At 40.0% G+C, this 17,879-nt stretch overlaps 1 protein-coding gene across 5 annotated transcripts in view; it reads left to right on the forward strand.

The window, feature by feature from the left end:
- Positions 1-17,879, forward strand: part of LOC127512727 (colorectal mutant cancer protein) — an 83,695-nt gene that overhangs the window by 22,900 nt on the left and 42,916 nt on the right. For 4 of the 5 annotated variants that reach the window (XM_051893930.1, XM_051893931.1, XM_051893932.1 and 1 more), the window contains one exon: positions 16,467-16,580. In XM_051893930.1, coding sequence (XP_051749890.1) covers positions 16,467-16,580 — 114 coding nt within the window. Of the gene's footprint in view, positions 1-8,833; positions 9,034-16,466; positions 16,581-17,879 lie in introns of those variants that run through there. The other variant, XM_051893933.1, reaches the window with a different exon arrangement.

A 17,879-nucleotide genomic window follows, 5' to 3' on the forward strand; every position in this document is an offset into this window, starting at 1 on the left:
CATGACTGTGCAGTTGCTAAGAAGTTCTGGGTGGTTGCTAGGTGGTTTGCTTTCTGGCACACAGCTGGACTAGTTTACAATAGATTTTATGGAAGTTTTGACATTTTTATCAGAGGTTAGACACATATGGGCCATTCTACACGTCTTGAAACAATTATTTTTCCACAAATTTTGTATGTATGAAAATTGTATAATATCCAAGGTATACATTAGTTAATTCTCATATTGTATTTTCAGAAAATTTTGGAATATTTTTCCTCTCCCCAAATTTGTCACTACCGAAACACAATAATAAATAATTTAATAAGAAGGGTCACATTGACCTATTAAGATTTTCTACCTTTTAAATATATTTTTTGCTATTTTTTTAAAAAAAGTTTTCACAGGTAAATCAATAACAATTACAATTTAAACAATATTTCAAGTGTAATTTATGAGATTTGTTGTATTTTGAATCCAATCTTTCTTTGTAAAATTCATAAAGTTTATCAAACTGATTTCAAAGTGAAGAATTCATTAGTTTGAATAAACATTGAACCAAACACTATAATAACATCTTCGTTGATCATTCAATATACTTTATTTTTGACAAAACATCCCATGTTTCGGTCGTGACTGCACAGTTTCGGTAGTGACAGTAATGTGTCGGTAGTGACCACATCACATGACAGGATTTTAACTCTCATATTAAAAAATATTAAAATACTAATGATTTGCATAACTGTACTAAAATTGTGTTTATATCCCCCAAATAAATGTGTTCCTTTGGTCACTACCAAAACAATGATGACATGTTTCAGTCGTGACTGTTTCGGTAGCGACAATTTTAGATAGTTTTGAGCCGTTTAAAGATGTTAATCAGCACATGGTTAGCTAGCACAGTTCTGAACAGTTAAACACACATATAAACTACATTTTATGGAATAACACCCAAAAAAGTTTGCTTAATTGCAGAAAAAGGGTGTTCGGTAGTGACGTTCCTTAAAGTTACACACAGATTTTCAGACTTTTGAACACATTTAACTCAAATGTCTCTATCTACTCTGATGATACTTAGGTTTTCCCCAGAAGACAAAATAAGTGCAATTTACCCTGATCTTCAAATTCAAAAAGTTTTCATCTTAATACATGGTATGTCCTTCTGGAGCATCAGTGAATGTTTTCACCTACTTTGTTGAATGTAGTTTTATCACCATCTAAGAGTCCAATAAACCAGATCTGGCAGAACCATTTTTGAGTCTGTTCAGTTTGCTTATGGTTGCGTTTCATTTTGTAATGTGTTGGAATAATTGGTGCTGTTGTGGATTTTAAGAGTCGTAATTGATTTCAGAGAAACGGTCTGCTTCTAGTCAGCACTGATCTGTTTGTCCTGATTGTGTATTAGTTTTGTTTAAAAACAGCATTTCCTTTTCATCTGGATGCTCTTTCCTGACTCTTTCTTTGTCTGTTTCTCTCTCTCTCAACCTCAAACCTCTTCTATTTATAACATTAAAGTCTGATGGTCTAAAAGCCCTGACGTGTGTGTGTGTGTGTGTGTGTGTGTGTGTGTGTGTGTGTGTGTGTGTGTGTGTGTGTGTGTGTGTGTGCGTGACTCTGAGGCCTCTGAGCGAGTGTGTACAGAGATAATTCACCTTTCACAGACCATTAAGCTGGAAAACGAACGTGTGAGCACCTCAAGTACCCTTCACCCCCTTCAGTCAAAATAAACAGAGTATTTACACTGCAGCCTCAGCTCATAAAAGCACCTCTGAAGACAAAACGCCCTTTATTTCTGTTCTGATGTCGTGTTTTCAGATGGACGTTTGTGTCTCGGGTTTCATAGGGGAATATTTTTTGGGTTTTTTTAACCTACTTGGAGAAAGAGGTCTAAAAAAAATCTCTATTTTCTGTCAATAATCATAATTAGATGATATTTTGCTTGCTACGTTGATATTTCTAACCAAAGATGTGATACTTTAAATACGAAACTAAAACCACCAGTAGGTGGCAGCTTAATGAGTGAGTCATTCATTCAACCGATTCATTTAAACAGCTCATTCATTCTGAAGCAAGTGACTCCAATTCGCATACGATCCGTCCTAAATAGTATTTGAAATTAGAATTAGTGTGTCCCAAATCATAGTATGTTGAAATGAGTATTCCGAAGGTACCCGGATGGTCTACTGTTCCTGGTTAGAATTCGAAGTGCAGATCTGTTCACGCTCTAATAAAACAGCTAATGTTGCCTACAACCCATTGTGAGTTACAACTACAAACGCGAATAAAAAGTGTTAAAAACAACAAACATGGCGGATGTGTGTGACCGACGGTTAAGTACACTAAAAAATGCTGGGTTAAAACAACCCAAGTTGGGTTGAAAATGGACAAACCCAGCGATTGGGTTGTTTTAACCCTGCAACTACCCAGCATGTTGGGCAAACATTTAACCCAATCGCTGGATTAAAACAACCCATTCGCTGGGTTTGTCCATTTTCAACCCAACAATTACTGAATTAATTAATCTTTTGAAGGAATCGGGTAAGTGATTGATTCAGTGACTCATTTACAAAGAATGAATCAGTATCGGCTCACTCATTAAGCTGCCATCTACTGGCAGTTTTAGTTTCATATTTAAAGTATTTCTTTGTTTATTTAAGCAATAGGGTAAGTGTACCCATTAAGCCCATGTACCCTTTAAGCCCACTTTCAACTCTGAAATCAAATTAAAAAAAGTGAAAATTATATTTTATGCTGGCCATTATTTTAACAAATCCAGTGATTTGTTACTTAACTGACATTTTTTTTTGCATACTAATCACAATGTTGTCAATGTCAGTGTTGAGTTAGCCCCACTCATGGGCATGCTGTCTAAGGGTACCCCGTACAAAGACACCCAAAAACTTTGGTCTTTCGGTACCCTTCAGAAATCAACACATTTCTGCACTTTTCAGCCATTTCTTTGGAGAGTACACTGATATTACGTCAAATAAGAGATAAATGTATTGTTTTTCGTCTATGAATAAATAGTATTTTATCATTTTATATCGTTTTTCTTTAAATGGAAAGATGAGTTTTATTAGCTTGCGCACAAAGCTAATCTCAAGGTCAAACCATTAGCCTTACTGAAAGATGGACTGCCAAAGAATTAAGCATGTGAACTACAAACAATGAATGATTTGTCATTCATTTTACACTAATTTACAAATAAATACATCTTAAATTGTTTTGTAGAACAGATTATTTTCATGAATTAACTTTTTTTTTCTTTCTTTTTTTTTTCTTTAAATGGTACAGCGCCACAAAATGCATGCAAACTGTAGCCAACACAAGCTAAACTTAAATGAATAAATCTTAACATTTCTCAATGTGGGCACAATAAAAATTACTATGATGCTTAGTCCACATTATATTTGAGCTCCATGCATGTCTTTGTAAACATATCTTACATTTTTAAAGGAAAACAATGTATTTTTTCACCATTACTCACTGTGGAACCATTTAAGCCCACCTTATGTGTTTCAATGAGAAATCCCTCTAATTACAAACTTTGATCAATTTTCTGAGTGAAAATGTTTAATGATAACATTTCTTTGTGTACTTTTACCTACCTTAACTTACTTACAACTTTAATTTACAACTATATTTATATAGGCCTACAAATTACACACATTAATTCAATTGAGATGGAGCCAAGTTCTAGAAAATCGCAACTTTTCATTTTCCGTCGGTCTTAGTACACGATGTAACTACAGAAGAGTCAAGTTTTAAATAGGAAAAATATCAACTCTTTGGTCATTTTTGAGCGAGATGCTAACGGTCTAATCAGATTCAATGAACTATGCTAAGCTATGCTAAAAGTGGTACCGCCAGACCCGGAGATCGGCTGAATGGATTCGAAAATGGTAAAACTCAACTGTTTAACTCTAGGGGAGCTGGAAAATGAGCCTATTTTCAAAAAAAGTGGAGTGTTCCTTTAAGGCTCCAGACCACCAGCTTGAACCCCCAGCCAGTAACACCTACCCATCCCACCCAGGGCTCTAATCAAACATTAGTAAAAGGATTTTTTTGAATACTTCCATCTCACTGAATAAACTTATTGAAGTTTTACTTTTTTAAAATCAATACATTTTTATACTTTGTGAATCAATCATGACATGCAGGCTTAAATGGTGCCAAAGTACCAATTAAGCCCATGTCAGACTTCTAACATTATTCATAAAATATCTTAAATTTATATTCTAAAATGTACATCAACTAATTAATACATTTTCAAATGAGAGATAAATCTTGCGTTTTAACAAATTATTTTTCTTATAAACCATGTCAATATCCATAAAAAACACCTACATTTAGATTTTGGTGGGCTTAATGGGTACACTTCCCCTATCACACGAGCAACCTTTCTGCTTTTCCCAAATATCAGCATGACTGCAAACGTGATATTGATTTTATAAGAAGCTGATATTGTGAGTTACATTTTTGACACAATATTGTCTGTTTTTGCTCTGTTTCACCAATGAAATTAATTCCAAATAGCCACATCAGAACTATTGGTGTTTTGTTACTGAATTAATCAACGTTTTGCAGGAATCAGGTGAGTAATTGATTCAGCGACTTGTTTACAAAGAATGAATCTGCTGTTTGAACGAATCGGTGTAGACTCACTCTTTAAGCTACCACCTACTGGCGGTTTTAGTTTCATATAAAGTATAATTTCTTTGTTTAGTTAAGCAATATCACATGAGCATGATTGCAAATATGATAATGATTTTATAAGAAGTTGAGAAGTTAATATTGTGAGTTACATTTTTGACACAATATTGTCTGTTTTTGATCTATTTCGTCAATGAAAATAGTTCCAAAAAAGCCACATCAACACAGCAAAATCCCCAGAGTTAAATCAACTCTGCTCAGAGTACATATGGTCCCTCTCTATATAGTGTTAAAGTAACACTGAAGCAGAGTTAAAGTTAATGAGATAATTAAGTGATGATTGAGCATTAGTGATGAACACCTGCTGTTAACAAGCAGAATCACTGAAGAGAAACACAAGAACTACAACTGACTTCCAGCCACAGCCTAAAATGAACTCAACTGAAGACAAAAGACATTAAATCTCTCAAGATCTGATTAAACAACTCCACAAACAGCATGTTATCTCATTAACTTTAACTCTGCTTCAGTGTTATTTTAACTCTGTGTAGAGAGGGACCGTATGTTCTCTGAGCAGAGTTGATTTAACTCTGGGGATTTTGCTGTGCAGAACCATTGGTGTTTTGTTACTGAATTAATCAATGTTTTGAAGGAATTGGGTTAGTGATTGATTCAGTGACTCATTTATAAAGAATGAATCCACTGTTTGAATGAATCAGTATAGACTCACTCATTAAGCTGCCACCTACTGATGGTTTTAGTTTCATATTTAAAGTATCATTTCTTTGTTTTGAAACATCAAAGTATCCCAGAAAATATCAAGATATTATTTGTTTTCAATCTCATACACCCCTATTATAAAATTATTTTTATTATATGTCCGTTGTGCACACTTCGATGTAAATTGTAATTGTGTACATCATGTTTACTGTGTATTTTCTGTATGAAACTGCACTGTTTTAACTATCTTCAGTTCGCCTCTGTCAAAGTAATTTGGTTTGACCAGTTTTTAGGAAGGGACAGTGTATCCTGTGATCACTGACGGTATCTTTGGTGTTATTTCAGTGTGAAGTTAGTAGTCAGGCATGTGTAAGATCATTGCTCAGTCATGTGATTTTCCAGCACCTGATTTTTATGTAACTCTTATATCTGGCAGTATGTGGATATTATGGAGCAGTTTGTGCCTCATAATGTTTTGAGAGTAATGCTGTTATACAGTGTGTTACTTTAGTTTTATGTGCGTTTGATGTGTTGAGTGTCCAGCTGTTAATGAGGTTTGAGCTGCTTCGCCATGTTTATTTATGAACACCGACTTTGTGTTTCTCATTAATGGGAAAAGCTTTGCCATTCCTGTCTGATTAAAAACATGCTTTAGAAGCAAATCAGAGGTAGATCTACTTAACAGGCCTTTGTAGTTACTGATAAATTTGGGTTGAAATGACTCAGAGCTTTGCTCTCGCTCTCGTATTATTTATACAAAGCAAGGCTAATTGGATTCAGAGCTGGCGGTGGTTTGATTTGAATTGGAGATGCAGATGTACTCGCCTAATGAACAGAGAAGACTGGGTTAGAACTGGTTTTGAATGTGTTGTTATTGTTGTCTCTGAGGCGTTTTCCTCGTCGGTGTTTGACCTTGAGCTGATCTGTTCTCCAGTCGGGTGGAGATCCTCTTCCTGATGGGAATCTTCAGAGAGTTTACGTCCTGAAGACATTCCACCAGTGGGAAATGCATGAACGCTCATTCGGCATGATAAGATTTGCTCGAGTCATTCCTATTGCGACGCTGATGATAAAATGTGCGACTCATTTGAACTCTATTGAGAATTTACCACTTTAAAACACTATGGAGAAAATCAAGCATGATCTAAAACAGCCACATGATGAAAAGAGGAGAAAAACGTCATCTTGCACCAACATAAATGAGTTCCAGTTCAAAATGTAGAGGATTTTTCCGTATTATATTTTCCAAACACTATGCAAATTTCATACATATTTATAGTGCATCTATAAATATATTTCTGCATCTAGGCCTATAGTTTTAAAAATATAAAATATGCCCCCAACTTTCCACCAACTTTGCATGCGTATATGATACCACAAAATAGCATTTTACAAAAACATCTCATGAAGGAGCATGCACTTTTGCACCAAGATTGTTTTCTTTCAAAAAAACGTTGTCTCTGATGTCCAGCGTGTTGACCTCGGGTCACGGCTTTTGACCTCTGCCTCAGCATGAGTATTTGAGATCTGAGAGATGTTAGTAGCTGCAGGAACACCAGCCTGGAAACTTCACCCTGCGATACATCAATGTTAACAACACACAGGCCAATAAAGTGAATTACCTGCAATTTTGTCTCTAAACAATTCACATTTTTGCAATGCCTTGCCGGGTAAGATTGCGTGTCTGAACGAAAGTGAATCACATGCTTTATAACCCATCTCTGTCATGATGCTGTTGAGGTCTGTTTCTACTGAAGAAACAATGATTTATCGCAGGGTGAAAATCCATGTGTTCTTTCAATTTCAGTTTGTCAGGAAAAATTGCCTTGGAAATGCTTTCTGAGTGTTATGGTCCTGTGTTATTACCCAGATCCCAGGTCAGACGGAACAACCCAGTGTTTGGGTAGTTTTTGTGTTACCCAGATCCCAGGTCAGACGTAACAACCCAGTGTTTGGGTAGTTTTTGCGTTACTCAGATCCTGAGTCAGACGTAACAACCCAGTGTTTGGGTAGTTTTTGTGTTACCCAGATCCTGGGTCAGACGTAACAACCCAGTGTTTGGGTAGTTTTTGTGTTACCCAGATCCCAGGTCAGACGTAACAACCCAGTGTTTGGGTAGTTTTTGCGTTACTCAGATCCTGAGTCAGACGTAACAACCCAGTGTTTGGGTAGTTTTTGTGTTACCCAGATCCTGGGTCAGACGTAACAACCCAGTGTTTGGGTAGTTTTTGTGTTACCCAGATCCTGGGTCAGACGTAACAACCCAGTGTTTGGGTAGTTTTTGTGTTACCCAGATCCCAGGTCAGACGTAACAACCCAGTGTTTGGGTAGTTTTTGCGTTACTCAGATCCTGAGTCAGACGTAACAACCCAGTGTTTGGGTAGTTTTTGTGTTACCCAGATCCTGGGTCAGACGTAACAACCCAGTGTTTGGGTAGTTTTTGTGTTACCCAGATCCTGGGTCAGACGTAACAACCCAGTGTTTGGGTAGTTTTTGCGTTACCCAGATCCCAGGTCAGACGTAACAACCCAGTGTTTGGGTAGTTTTTGCGTTACCCAGATCCTGGGTCAGACATAACAACCCAGTGTTTGGGTAGGTTTTGTGTTACTCAGATCCTGGGTCAGACGTAACAACCCAGTGTTTGGGTAGTTTTTGTGTTACTCAGATCCTGAGTCAGACGTAACAACCCAGTGTTTGGGTAGTTTTTGCGTTACCCAGATCCTGGGTCAGACATAACAACCCAGTGTTTGGGTAGGTTTTGTGTTACTCAGATCCTGAGTCAGACGTAACAACCCAGTGTTTGGGTAGTTTTTGTGTTACCCAGATCCTGGGTCAGACGTAACAACCCAGTGTTTGGGTAGTTTTTGCGTTACCTAGATCCCAGGTCAGACGTAACAACCCAGTGTTTGGGTAGTTTTTGCGTTACCTAGATCCCAGGTCAGACGTAACAACCCAGTGTTTGGGTAGTTTTTGTGTTACTCAGATCCTGAGTCAGACGTAACAACCCAGTGTTTGGGTAGTTTTTGCGTTACCTAGATCCCAGGTCAGACGTAACAACCCAGTGTTTGGGTAGTTTTTGTGTTACTCAGATCCTGAGTCAGACGTAACAACCCAGTGTTTGGGTAGTTTTTGCGTTACCTAGATCCCAGGTCAGACGTAACAACCCAGTGTTTGGGTAGTTTTTGTGTTACTCAGATCCTGAGTCAGACGTAACAACCCAGTGTTTGGGTAGTTTTTGCATTACCCAGAAAAGGAAAAGGGGAAAATCTACCACAATAATAAATGTCTTTACTGTCACTCTTGATCAGTTTAATGCGTCCTTGATAATTTTTCACCCCAAACTGTTACAATTTAAGCATTGTCCATTAAATAAACCCATATCAGTCGACCACTAGTACACACATTTAAAAGACAGCAGTAAATAACAAAGGTCTCACACAAACACACACTCACGCAGAGACGATCCCTCCCTATCCTGACAGGAAGGAAAGGCCAGCGTAAACAGCTAAAGGAAGCGTCTGTAGTCCACTATAAAAAACTCACAGGACTACGAACAGGCACTTTATATCTGCCGTTAACATTCATATATGAGCGAACCAAGACTCACAGCAGATGGTGATCGGACCTCACGAGAGAGACGTCATATCAGAGTCACAATCAAAGCGGAGCGGTTCAGGAAAGGTATGCAGTGTGTGTGTGTGGGTGTGTGTGGGTGTGTGTGTGTGTGTGTGTGTGTGTGTGTGTGTGTGTGTGGGTGGGTGGCAGAAATGATTCCCAGCATTCCTGTCGGAAGGCACAGGCATCTCTGACATGTTGTCAGGCAGCAGGGTAAATTAGCTGTGTGTGTATTCCTGATAAAACACACCGGCTCCTTCTCGTCATGATCCGCAGCAGCTGCAGAGCTCCACTGTACTGACAGACATTTCAAAGTGCCTGTTTTTATTATATAACTGCTTGTTAGTCATTCCCAAATTTAATGTCTTATGTAATATCTCATATTGGCAGGTTGAGACTCATATACAGGGGGGTGTGTGTGTGTGTGTGTTTATTGGCATTTAAATCAGTCGTCACTATTTGGGGTTCTTGGGCACTTTTCGACACTTGACAAATACAATTACAAGAATACAAGAAGCCACTGTATATGTAAATTAAATATATATATTAGCGGACATAAGAAATAGGAGATGTTTTGAGCATTGGTTGTTCAGGTTCTGTGTGGGTCTGATCTTAACTCCTATGTGAAGTGTGTCTCACGTGGTTTAATGGTTATTAGTGTTTGTAAAGAGCTGAGTGAGATATTGAGCTTCAGACCTGCCTTCACAGGCATTAATGATCCGCTTCAGACTTAATGAAATGAAACGGAACTTAATGAATTAGAAACTGGAAAACCAGAGTCAGCACTGAGCATTGGTGTTCCTATAGCAGTGGTTGTGGTTCTAGACTGGTTTTTACTTTGCAATATACAGTACAGTACATACCAATAACTCATATTTAGTCTGACGTGTTTTCTTTGACGTTTTGTGCACTCTAAAAGATAATTCAGTGGCTGCTGCTGCTTCAACAGCTTGTGCTTCGGTCTCTCAACAACAACAAAGCTGGAGAATCTCACGCAGCCAAAATGAGGATTGTCAGTAACGGTGTTCAGCCTTATGGGGCGTTCACACCGGACGCGACTTGCGCGAATAAATCGCGCTATTCACGCGTAGTTGGACGCTTGAACATTTTACTCGCTTCATTCGCACGTTAAATTCACTTAACAACAGACGCGAATTCGCGTCATGAGATGGGCTTCTGCCAGGCGGCTCGTCTCGTTTCTGCACACTTCCTCTGAATAAACACATCAACTCGTCAGCGAGAAAGTAGTTGTAAAATACGGCGAATAAGCTCAATTTGCTGGCTTTAGCTAGCTTGTAGTCTCAATATGTGTGTATATATATAGCTCGAATTGAGTAAAGAGCGTTTTTTACAACTTACCAGATTGTCCGACCTCCTGACTCACTTTCTTCCAAACAAGATCCTTTTTATTCCTGTTTCTATAAAAGTATGAAGATGTATCGTACAGCGTCGATGATTGTCCTCCATTGTTGTTTCGGATTTCTGCCTCCTCTCGCTATGTCGTAATCATGTCACTACTAGAGCAAGCTCCTGATTGGTTAACGCAGCGCAAATTTTCACCAAAGTTCAGATTTTTCAACTCGCACGATTCACGCAAATCATGCGTTATGAGCGCCAAACGCCCGAAACGCTCTATTCGGACCGCGTCATTCGCGCTGCCTCATTCGTGCTAATCGCGCCGCAGGATGTCTATTCGTGTCTTTGCATTGACTTAACATGTAAATCACTCGCGCTTAATGCTTAATTCGTGTCCTGTGTGAACGCACCATTGCACTGTTCAAACCGGAGTCGACACTGATGGAGAGACTCAGGAAGAAGTTACCACTTTTAGAATGAAACTGGACGTTTCTGAATGGTTAGTGGATAAATTTATGTAGTTGCTGTGGAGTTGATTCAACTCATCCACTAGCATGTGCCGTCATGTTAATCTTTTGTGTTGAATTGACCCTCGTTTGTGAAGCAGTCCGGTGTAAAATGACGGCATGTCAACAACACTCTACTACAACAACTCTTCCTCTTCTCTAAAGCAGCCCAACATGGCCCCGCCCCCTTTGTTGTGTGTTCATGGGGGCGGGGTTTATGTAAATTTTAGGGTTAGTGATGTCACCAACCTGGGAAGAAGCTTGTTGTATTTTAGTACTTCAACATAAACTTGATGAAAATGAGAAATAAAATAAGTTCGTTTTTACAACAATTTTTTTTTATTCAGTTATCGTTTAATAACGGATTTTTTTTTTTATGTTTTTAGTTTTAGTTAACAATAACAACCCTGAAATTCAATTAATTTACTAACAGCTCTTTTAAGCATAATAATAAGTGTAAAACTGTGTTGTTTTGATACGGTGGGTGATGTGGTGCAGTGGTTAAAGCCTAGCAGAATGTGGCAGGTTCGATCCTCTGAGGGTTCAGTAATAAAGATACTGTTGTGCTCGATTGTGTGTGTCACGTGACTCCAGTGATATCCATCTCAGTCCATTAAAGACGTGGAGATCAGGCATCACATTGAAGAGGAGCGGCTGTGCACTCAATGCTTTTAACCTAATTGTGACCCCTATAGAAACGACACTGACGTACGGTCAGAATTGACCGTGAGGGGCTCACTCGTGTACCGCACCAGCGTTTCGTCATTAGTAGATTACAAACGCCGCGCTGAGTGAATATTTAAATGACAGATGTTATAAAACTGAGGAAGAACAGCGGGGGTTTTATAACACGCACATGTTTGTTCTGGCCATTTATGAATTGCAAAATTCAATCAAGGTGCATATGCTGTTTGATTTTCTATTTAAAAAATATTGCCGTCTCCAGCGTCTCTTAAAAAGAGCTCATGGGTGTTTGGACATGCTGGAGAAGTTGAAGGAAAGTTCTGTGAAGTTTCTTGGGAAACGCGTCAGCTTCAGAACACATGTGGCCCGTGATGTATTCAATTAGCCGCTATTGAATGGCCCCCTTGTGATGCGTTTGCTCTCTGGCAGACCGCCGGCCGTAACACGATTAGATAAATGAAGCGTGATTTCCTATCTGGAGCACCGGACCGGTTCTGTGGATTGAGAGGTGAGAAAAATGATTGACCTGAGAGGACAATCACAGAAGATTCATTTTAGTCTTTTTTTTCCCGAGGCCTTTGACTCTTTGATATGATGAACCTCCTCAGACTTCAATGGAAACGTTTGTTGGATGGCCTGGAGCTGATGTTGGTTTTCCTGACAGCATTAATAGGGTTTCTGAAGATTACCTGCTTTATGTGAAACACATTTCATGTGTCAGTTTGAATTTTTTCTTTATATGAATCATTTTTTGCAATATTCTATTATTCTACTTGTAAATGCAGCTGTATTGAATTAGATTTAAAATTATTTAAGTTCATTTATTTTCATAAATGTAGTATTTGACTAGTATTTGAAAATGTAATAATATTCTAATTGTATATGCAGCTGTATTGAATTAGAATATATATGCATGTATGTGTATATACACGTTTTTTCCATTAAAACGTGACAGAATTCTGTTTCTACAGAGAGTCCAGTGAGTCCATGAATGTTTTATAAGGTCAGTCTATCTGTTGTTCTTGAACACGCTGCATGTGAGTTTCCTTTTATTAGACAAACCTGTTTTTATATCAGCCCACTAAAGCTCCAGCTGTGTTTAATTTGGTTTCACAGTTTTCCTACAGCGTCACGGTCCGCACAGAAGGAATTTTCCAGGTGTTTCTTTAATCACGATTGGACAGTGATTCAGGATTAAAGACGGAGGAACTAGGAAACACTTACATGAACCAGATCCTCATAGAGCAGCAGTGACAGTGAAGACGTTTATAATGTTACAAGAGATTCTGTTTCAGATAAATGCTGTTCTTTTGAACTTTCTATACATCAAACAATCCTGAAAAATAAAATGTATCACAGTTGATTATGTACTTATCCATTTGGTTGCAAGTGCAGTGCGCTTGTAGAGAGACTCCGCCCACACGCTCTTCTGATTGGGTTGATTTGGTTGCGAGTGCAGTGCGCTTGTAGAGAGACTCCGCCCACACGCTCTTCTGATTGGATTGATTTGGTTGCGAGTGCAGTGCGCTTGTAGAGAGACTCCGCCCACACGCTCTTCTGATTGGGTTGATTTGGTTGCGAGTGCAGCGCGCTTGTAGAGAGACTCTGCCCACACGCTCTTCTGATTGGATTGATTTGATTTGGTTGCGAGTGCAGCGCGCTTGTAGAGAGACTCCGCCCACACGCTCTTCTGATTGGATCGATTTGGTTGCGAGTGCAGTGCGCTTTCAGAGAGACTCCGCCCACACGCTCTTCTGATTGGATTGATTTGGTTGCGAGTGCAGCGCGCTTGTAGAGAGACTCCGCCCACACGCTCTTCTGATTGGATTGATTTGGTTGCGAGTGCAGCGCGCTTGTAGAGAGACTCTGCCCACACGCTCTTCTGATTGGATTGATTTGATTTGGTTGCGAGTGCAGTGCGCTTGTAGAGAGACTCCGCCCACACGCTCTTCTGATTGGATTGATTTGGTTGCGAGTGCAGCGCGCTTGTAGAGAGACTCCGCCCACACGCTCTTCTGATTGGGTTGATTTGGTTGCGAGTGCAGCGCGCTTGTAGAGAGACTCTGCCCACACGCTCTTCTGATTGGATCGATTTGGTTGCGAGTGCAGTGCGCTTGTAAAGAGACTCCGCCCACATGCTCTTCTGATTGGATTGATTTGGTTGCAAGTGCAGCGCGCTTGCAGAGAGACTCCGCCCACACGCTCTTCTGATTGGGTTGATTTGGTTGCGAGTGCAGCGCGCTTGTAGAGAGACTCCGCCCACACGCTCTTCTGATTGGGTTGATTTGGTTGCGAGTGCAGCGCGCTTGTAGAGAGACTCCGCCCACACGCTCTTCTGATTGGATCGATTTGGTTGCGAGTGCAGTGCGCTTGTAAAGAGACTCCGCCCACATGCTCTTCTGATTGGATTGATTTGGTTGCAAGTGCAGCGCGCTTGCAGAGAGACTCCGCCCACACGCTCTTCTGATTGGGTTGATTTGGTTGCGAGTGCAGCGCGTTTGTAGAGAGACTCCGCCCACACGCTCTTCTGATTGGATCGATTTGGTTGCGAGTGCAGTGCGCTTGTAAAGAGACTCCGCCCACACGCTCTTCTGATTGGATTGATTTGATTTGGTTGCGAGTGCAGTGCGCTTGTAGAGAGACTCCGCCCACACGCTCTTCTGATTGGATTGATTTGGTTGCGAGTGCAGTGCGCTTGTAAAGAGACTCCGCCCACATGCTCTTCTGATTGGATTGATTTGGTTGCAAGTGCAGCGCGCTTGCAGAGAGACTCCGCCCACACGCTCTTCTGATTGGGTTGATTTGGTTGCGAGTGCAGCGCGCTTGTAGAGAGACTCCGCCCACACGCTCTTCTGATTGGATCGATTTGGTTGCGAGTGCAGTGCGCTTGTAAAGAGACTCCGCCCACACGCTCTTCTGATTGGATTGATTTGATTTGGTTGCGAGTGCAGTGCGCTTGTAGAGAGACTCCGCCCACACGCTCTTCTGATTGGATTGATTTGGTTGCGAGTGCAGCGCGCTTGTAGAGAGACTCCGCCCACACGCTCTTCTGATTGGGTTGATTTGGTTGCGAGTGCAGCGCGCTTGTAGAGAGACTCCGCCCACACGCTCTTCTGATTGGATCGATTTGGTTGCGAGTGCAGTGCGCTTGTAAAGAGACTCCGCCCACACGCTCTTCTGATTGGATTGATTTGATTTGGTTGCGAGTGCAGCGCGCTTGTAGAGAGACTCCGCCCACACGCTCTTCTGATTGGATCGATTTGGTTGCGAGTGCAGCGCGCTTGTAGAGAGACTCCGCCCACACGCTCTTCTGATTGAATCGATTTGATTGCGAGTGCAGTGCGCTTGTAAAGAGACTCCGCCCACATGCTCTTCTGATTGGATTGATTTGGTTGCAAGTGCAGCGCGCTTGCAGAGAGACTCCGCCCACACGCTCTTCTGATTGGGTTGATTTGGTTGCGAGTGCAGTGCGCTTGTAAAGAGACTCCGCCCACACGCTCTTCTGATTGGATTGATTTGGTTGCAAGTGCAGCGCGCTTGCAGAGAGACTCCGCCCACACGCTCTTCTGATTGGATCGATTTGGTTGCGAGTGCAGTGCGCTTGTAAAGAGACTCCGCCCACACGCTCTTCTGATTGGGTTGATTTGGTTGCGAGTGCAGCGCGCTTGCAGAGAGACTCCGCCCACATGCTCTTCTGATTGGATTGATTTGGTTGCGAGTGCAGCGCGCTTGTAGAGAGACTCCGCCCACACGCTCTTCTGATTGGATCGATTTGGTTGCGAGTGCAGTGCGCTTGTAAAGAGACTCCGCCCACACGCTCTTCTGATTGGGTTGATTTGGTTGCGAGTGCAGCGCGCTTGCAGAGAGACTCCGCCCACACGCTCTTCTGATTGGGTTGATTTGGTTGCGAGTGCAGTGCGCTTTCAGAGAGACTCCGCCCACACGCTCTTCTGATTGGGTTGATTTGGTTGCGAGTGCAGTGTGCTTTCAGAGAGACTCCGCCCACAAGCTATTCTGATTGGTTGTGATTTTCATCATCAGTTTCTTTCTGATGATTTTTTGCTGTAAAAGCAACATTAGAAAACACATTTAATACTCATATATGAAATTAATAATTAGCATACTAGTTGAACAGTCTTGCTAAGTTATTTTTGGCAGTGAGTTTGTTGTTATTAGGATGATCATAATTTTATAATATGTTGGAAAATATATAGTCCTAAATAAACAGTTTTACCCTGAACTGAACACTTTCACTATGTAACACACACACACACACACACACTGAATGCAGTGTTCTCATGCCAGACGCCGATGGTGTGTGAAAGTGTGTTTTGTGTGTGTGTGTGTGTGTGTGTGTGTGTGTGTGTGTGTGTTTGGCAGGTTCTCATGAACTCTCAGGATCTGCTCTTGCTTCTTTCCGAGCTTCACTTTTGTTCAGCTGAAGGAAAGAAAGAACCGTGTGATTTTTGTTTCTTTCTCTCCTCTGAGATGTGAAACAGATTTGAGTAGACATCACAGATCCACTGCTGAATTCAAATGGAGCTTGATTTCATGATGTTTAGTTTTCCACTGCAAAAACCTCTTACACATAAAGAAATGAATGATACTTTTGTCTCAGTTCTGTTTAAATAATGATGATGACAAGTCATATCAGCATTTCATTCTACATTCACTATTGTTTAAAAGTTTGGAGTTAGTAAGATTTTTTGTTTTTGAAAGAAATTAATGTTTTTATTCAGCAAAGATGCATTAAGTTAATCAGAAGTGACAGTAAAGAAATGTTACAAAGGATTTCTATTTAAATAAATGCTGTTCTTTTGTTCCACAACACTAATAAGGGTCATCCACAGTCCAGGTTAAAGCAGAGAAACAAACTAAACGTGAGCTTTAACTCCACCTGTGGTGTGATTCTGCGTGAATGTCATGTGTTTTGTAATGTTTGTGTGTGTGCAGCTTCATCTGGCTGCGCTGGCGTCTCTGAAGGGTGACGTGGTGGAGCTGAACCAGCGGCTGCTGCAGACTGAGAGAGAGAGAGAAGCGCTGGAAAAGAGACTGGCCAAAGCACAGGTCAGTACACATACTCACTCACACACACCATTTCTGTATTGCATCCACTGTCCACTCCACGCATCCTTCTCAATGAATACGAATAACCATCCATAAAACACAACTGACCCAACTTACTTTCCTAATGCTGTTCCTGCTGAACCTGCGTAGGTTTGTAACTAATTTGCATAATGCCAGCCCATTGGCTGCCGGTGAACAGCGTCTCTTTGCCCCGCCCTCAATCACTGTAGTTGTATCTGAGACTGGAAGAGTTTGGTTCGTGTTGTTCATGTCGAGAAGACGCTGTTTTCTGCAAATCCACTTTGATGAGATTGATACGGTAAAACCGACGCCATCGTTACTGTTCGTATCACTGTGAATCAAGAGCTGAGATTCAGATATGATAATGAGCGTTTGGTTTCTGACCAATCAGAGCAGAGCAGCTCTCAAAAAATGGCGGGGTTTAGAGAATCTTTGATCGAAGTGTTTCAGACACTGAGAAAAGAGCTGATGCTGCAGTGGATATTATAAGAAAATTAGTGTTTTTTGACATTTGATGCGTGGAAAACTATTGTAGGAGACTCTAAAACAACATTGGCAACCTTTAAAATATCATAATAGGGCACTTTAATGAAAATCAAATTACTTGCTCTAAAATGACTCTTTTGGGTTTTTTTTTTTTGGTTTTTTTGGTGACATCATTTTAGCCACAAACTGGGGTTTGTGAGTTCATGAAAAACTAACAATTAATACAATCATAAAAATAAACTTTGTCATTTAAATAGCTAGTCATTATTAAACACTTGCTAAAAATCTGAAGTATTTTATCAAGTGACCATTAATCGACAAAATGTGAATGTGTTGTGAAATTTTTTTCAATGTTAACTTAAAATCCAGGGCATATATAAATAATATTTTAGGTCAAAGGCTTTGGGCTGACAAAAACGTTTGGGAATCATTGATTTAAGCCATGTCGATTATTGGATAATGTTAATTAATAAACCAAATTACTGGTTAGACTTTTTTTTTTAGTGAATATTTTGTTCAGTGTAATTTTCGTATCATTGAGTATTTTAGTATTTATTAATAGTTTAAATTAGTTTTTATTTTTATATTTTCTCATTTTTAATTTTTATAATAATTTATTGTTGTCTCATTTTTATTCGTTTTTTCAAATGTCTATAGTTTTAATTATTTCTTTTTTTTTAGTTTTAGGTTTTTTTTGTACATAAAGTTAAACTAAATGAAAATGAGAAATGTTTCTTTGACAACTATCTGAAATAATGTTTTTTAAAATATTTTCAATCTGTTAACCTTATT

The sequence above is a fragment of the Ctenopharyngodon idella genome, chromosome 5 (genome assembly GCF_019924925.1).
Source record: "Ctenopharyngodon idella isolate HZGC_01 chromosome 5, HZGC01, whole genome shotgun sequence".
NCBI classification, from domain to species: domain Eukaryota; kingdom Metazoa; phylum Chordata; class Actinopteri; order Cypriniformes; family Xenocyprididae; genus Ctenopharyngodon; species Ctenopharyngodon idella.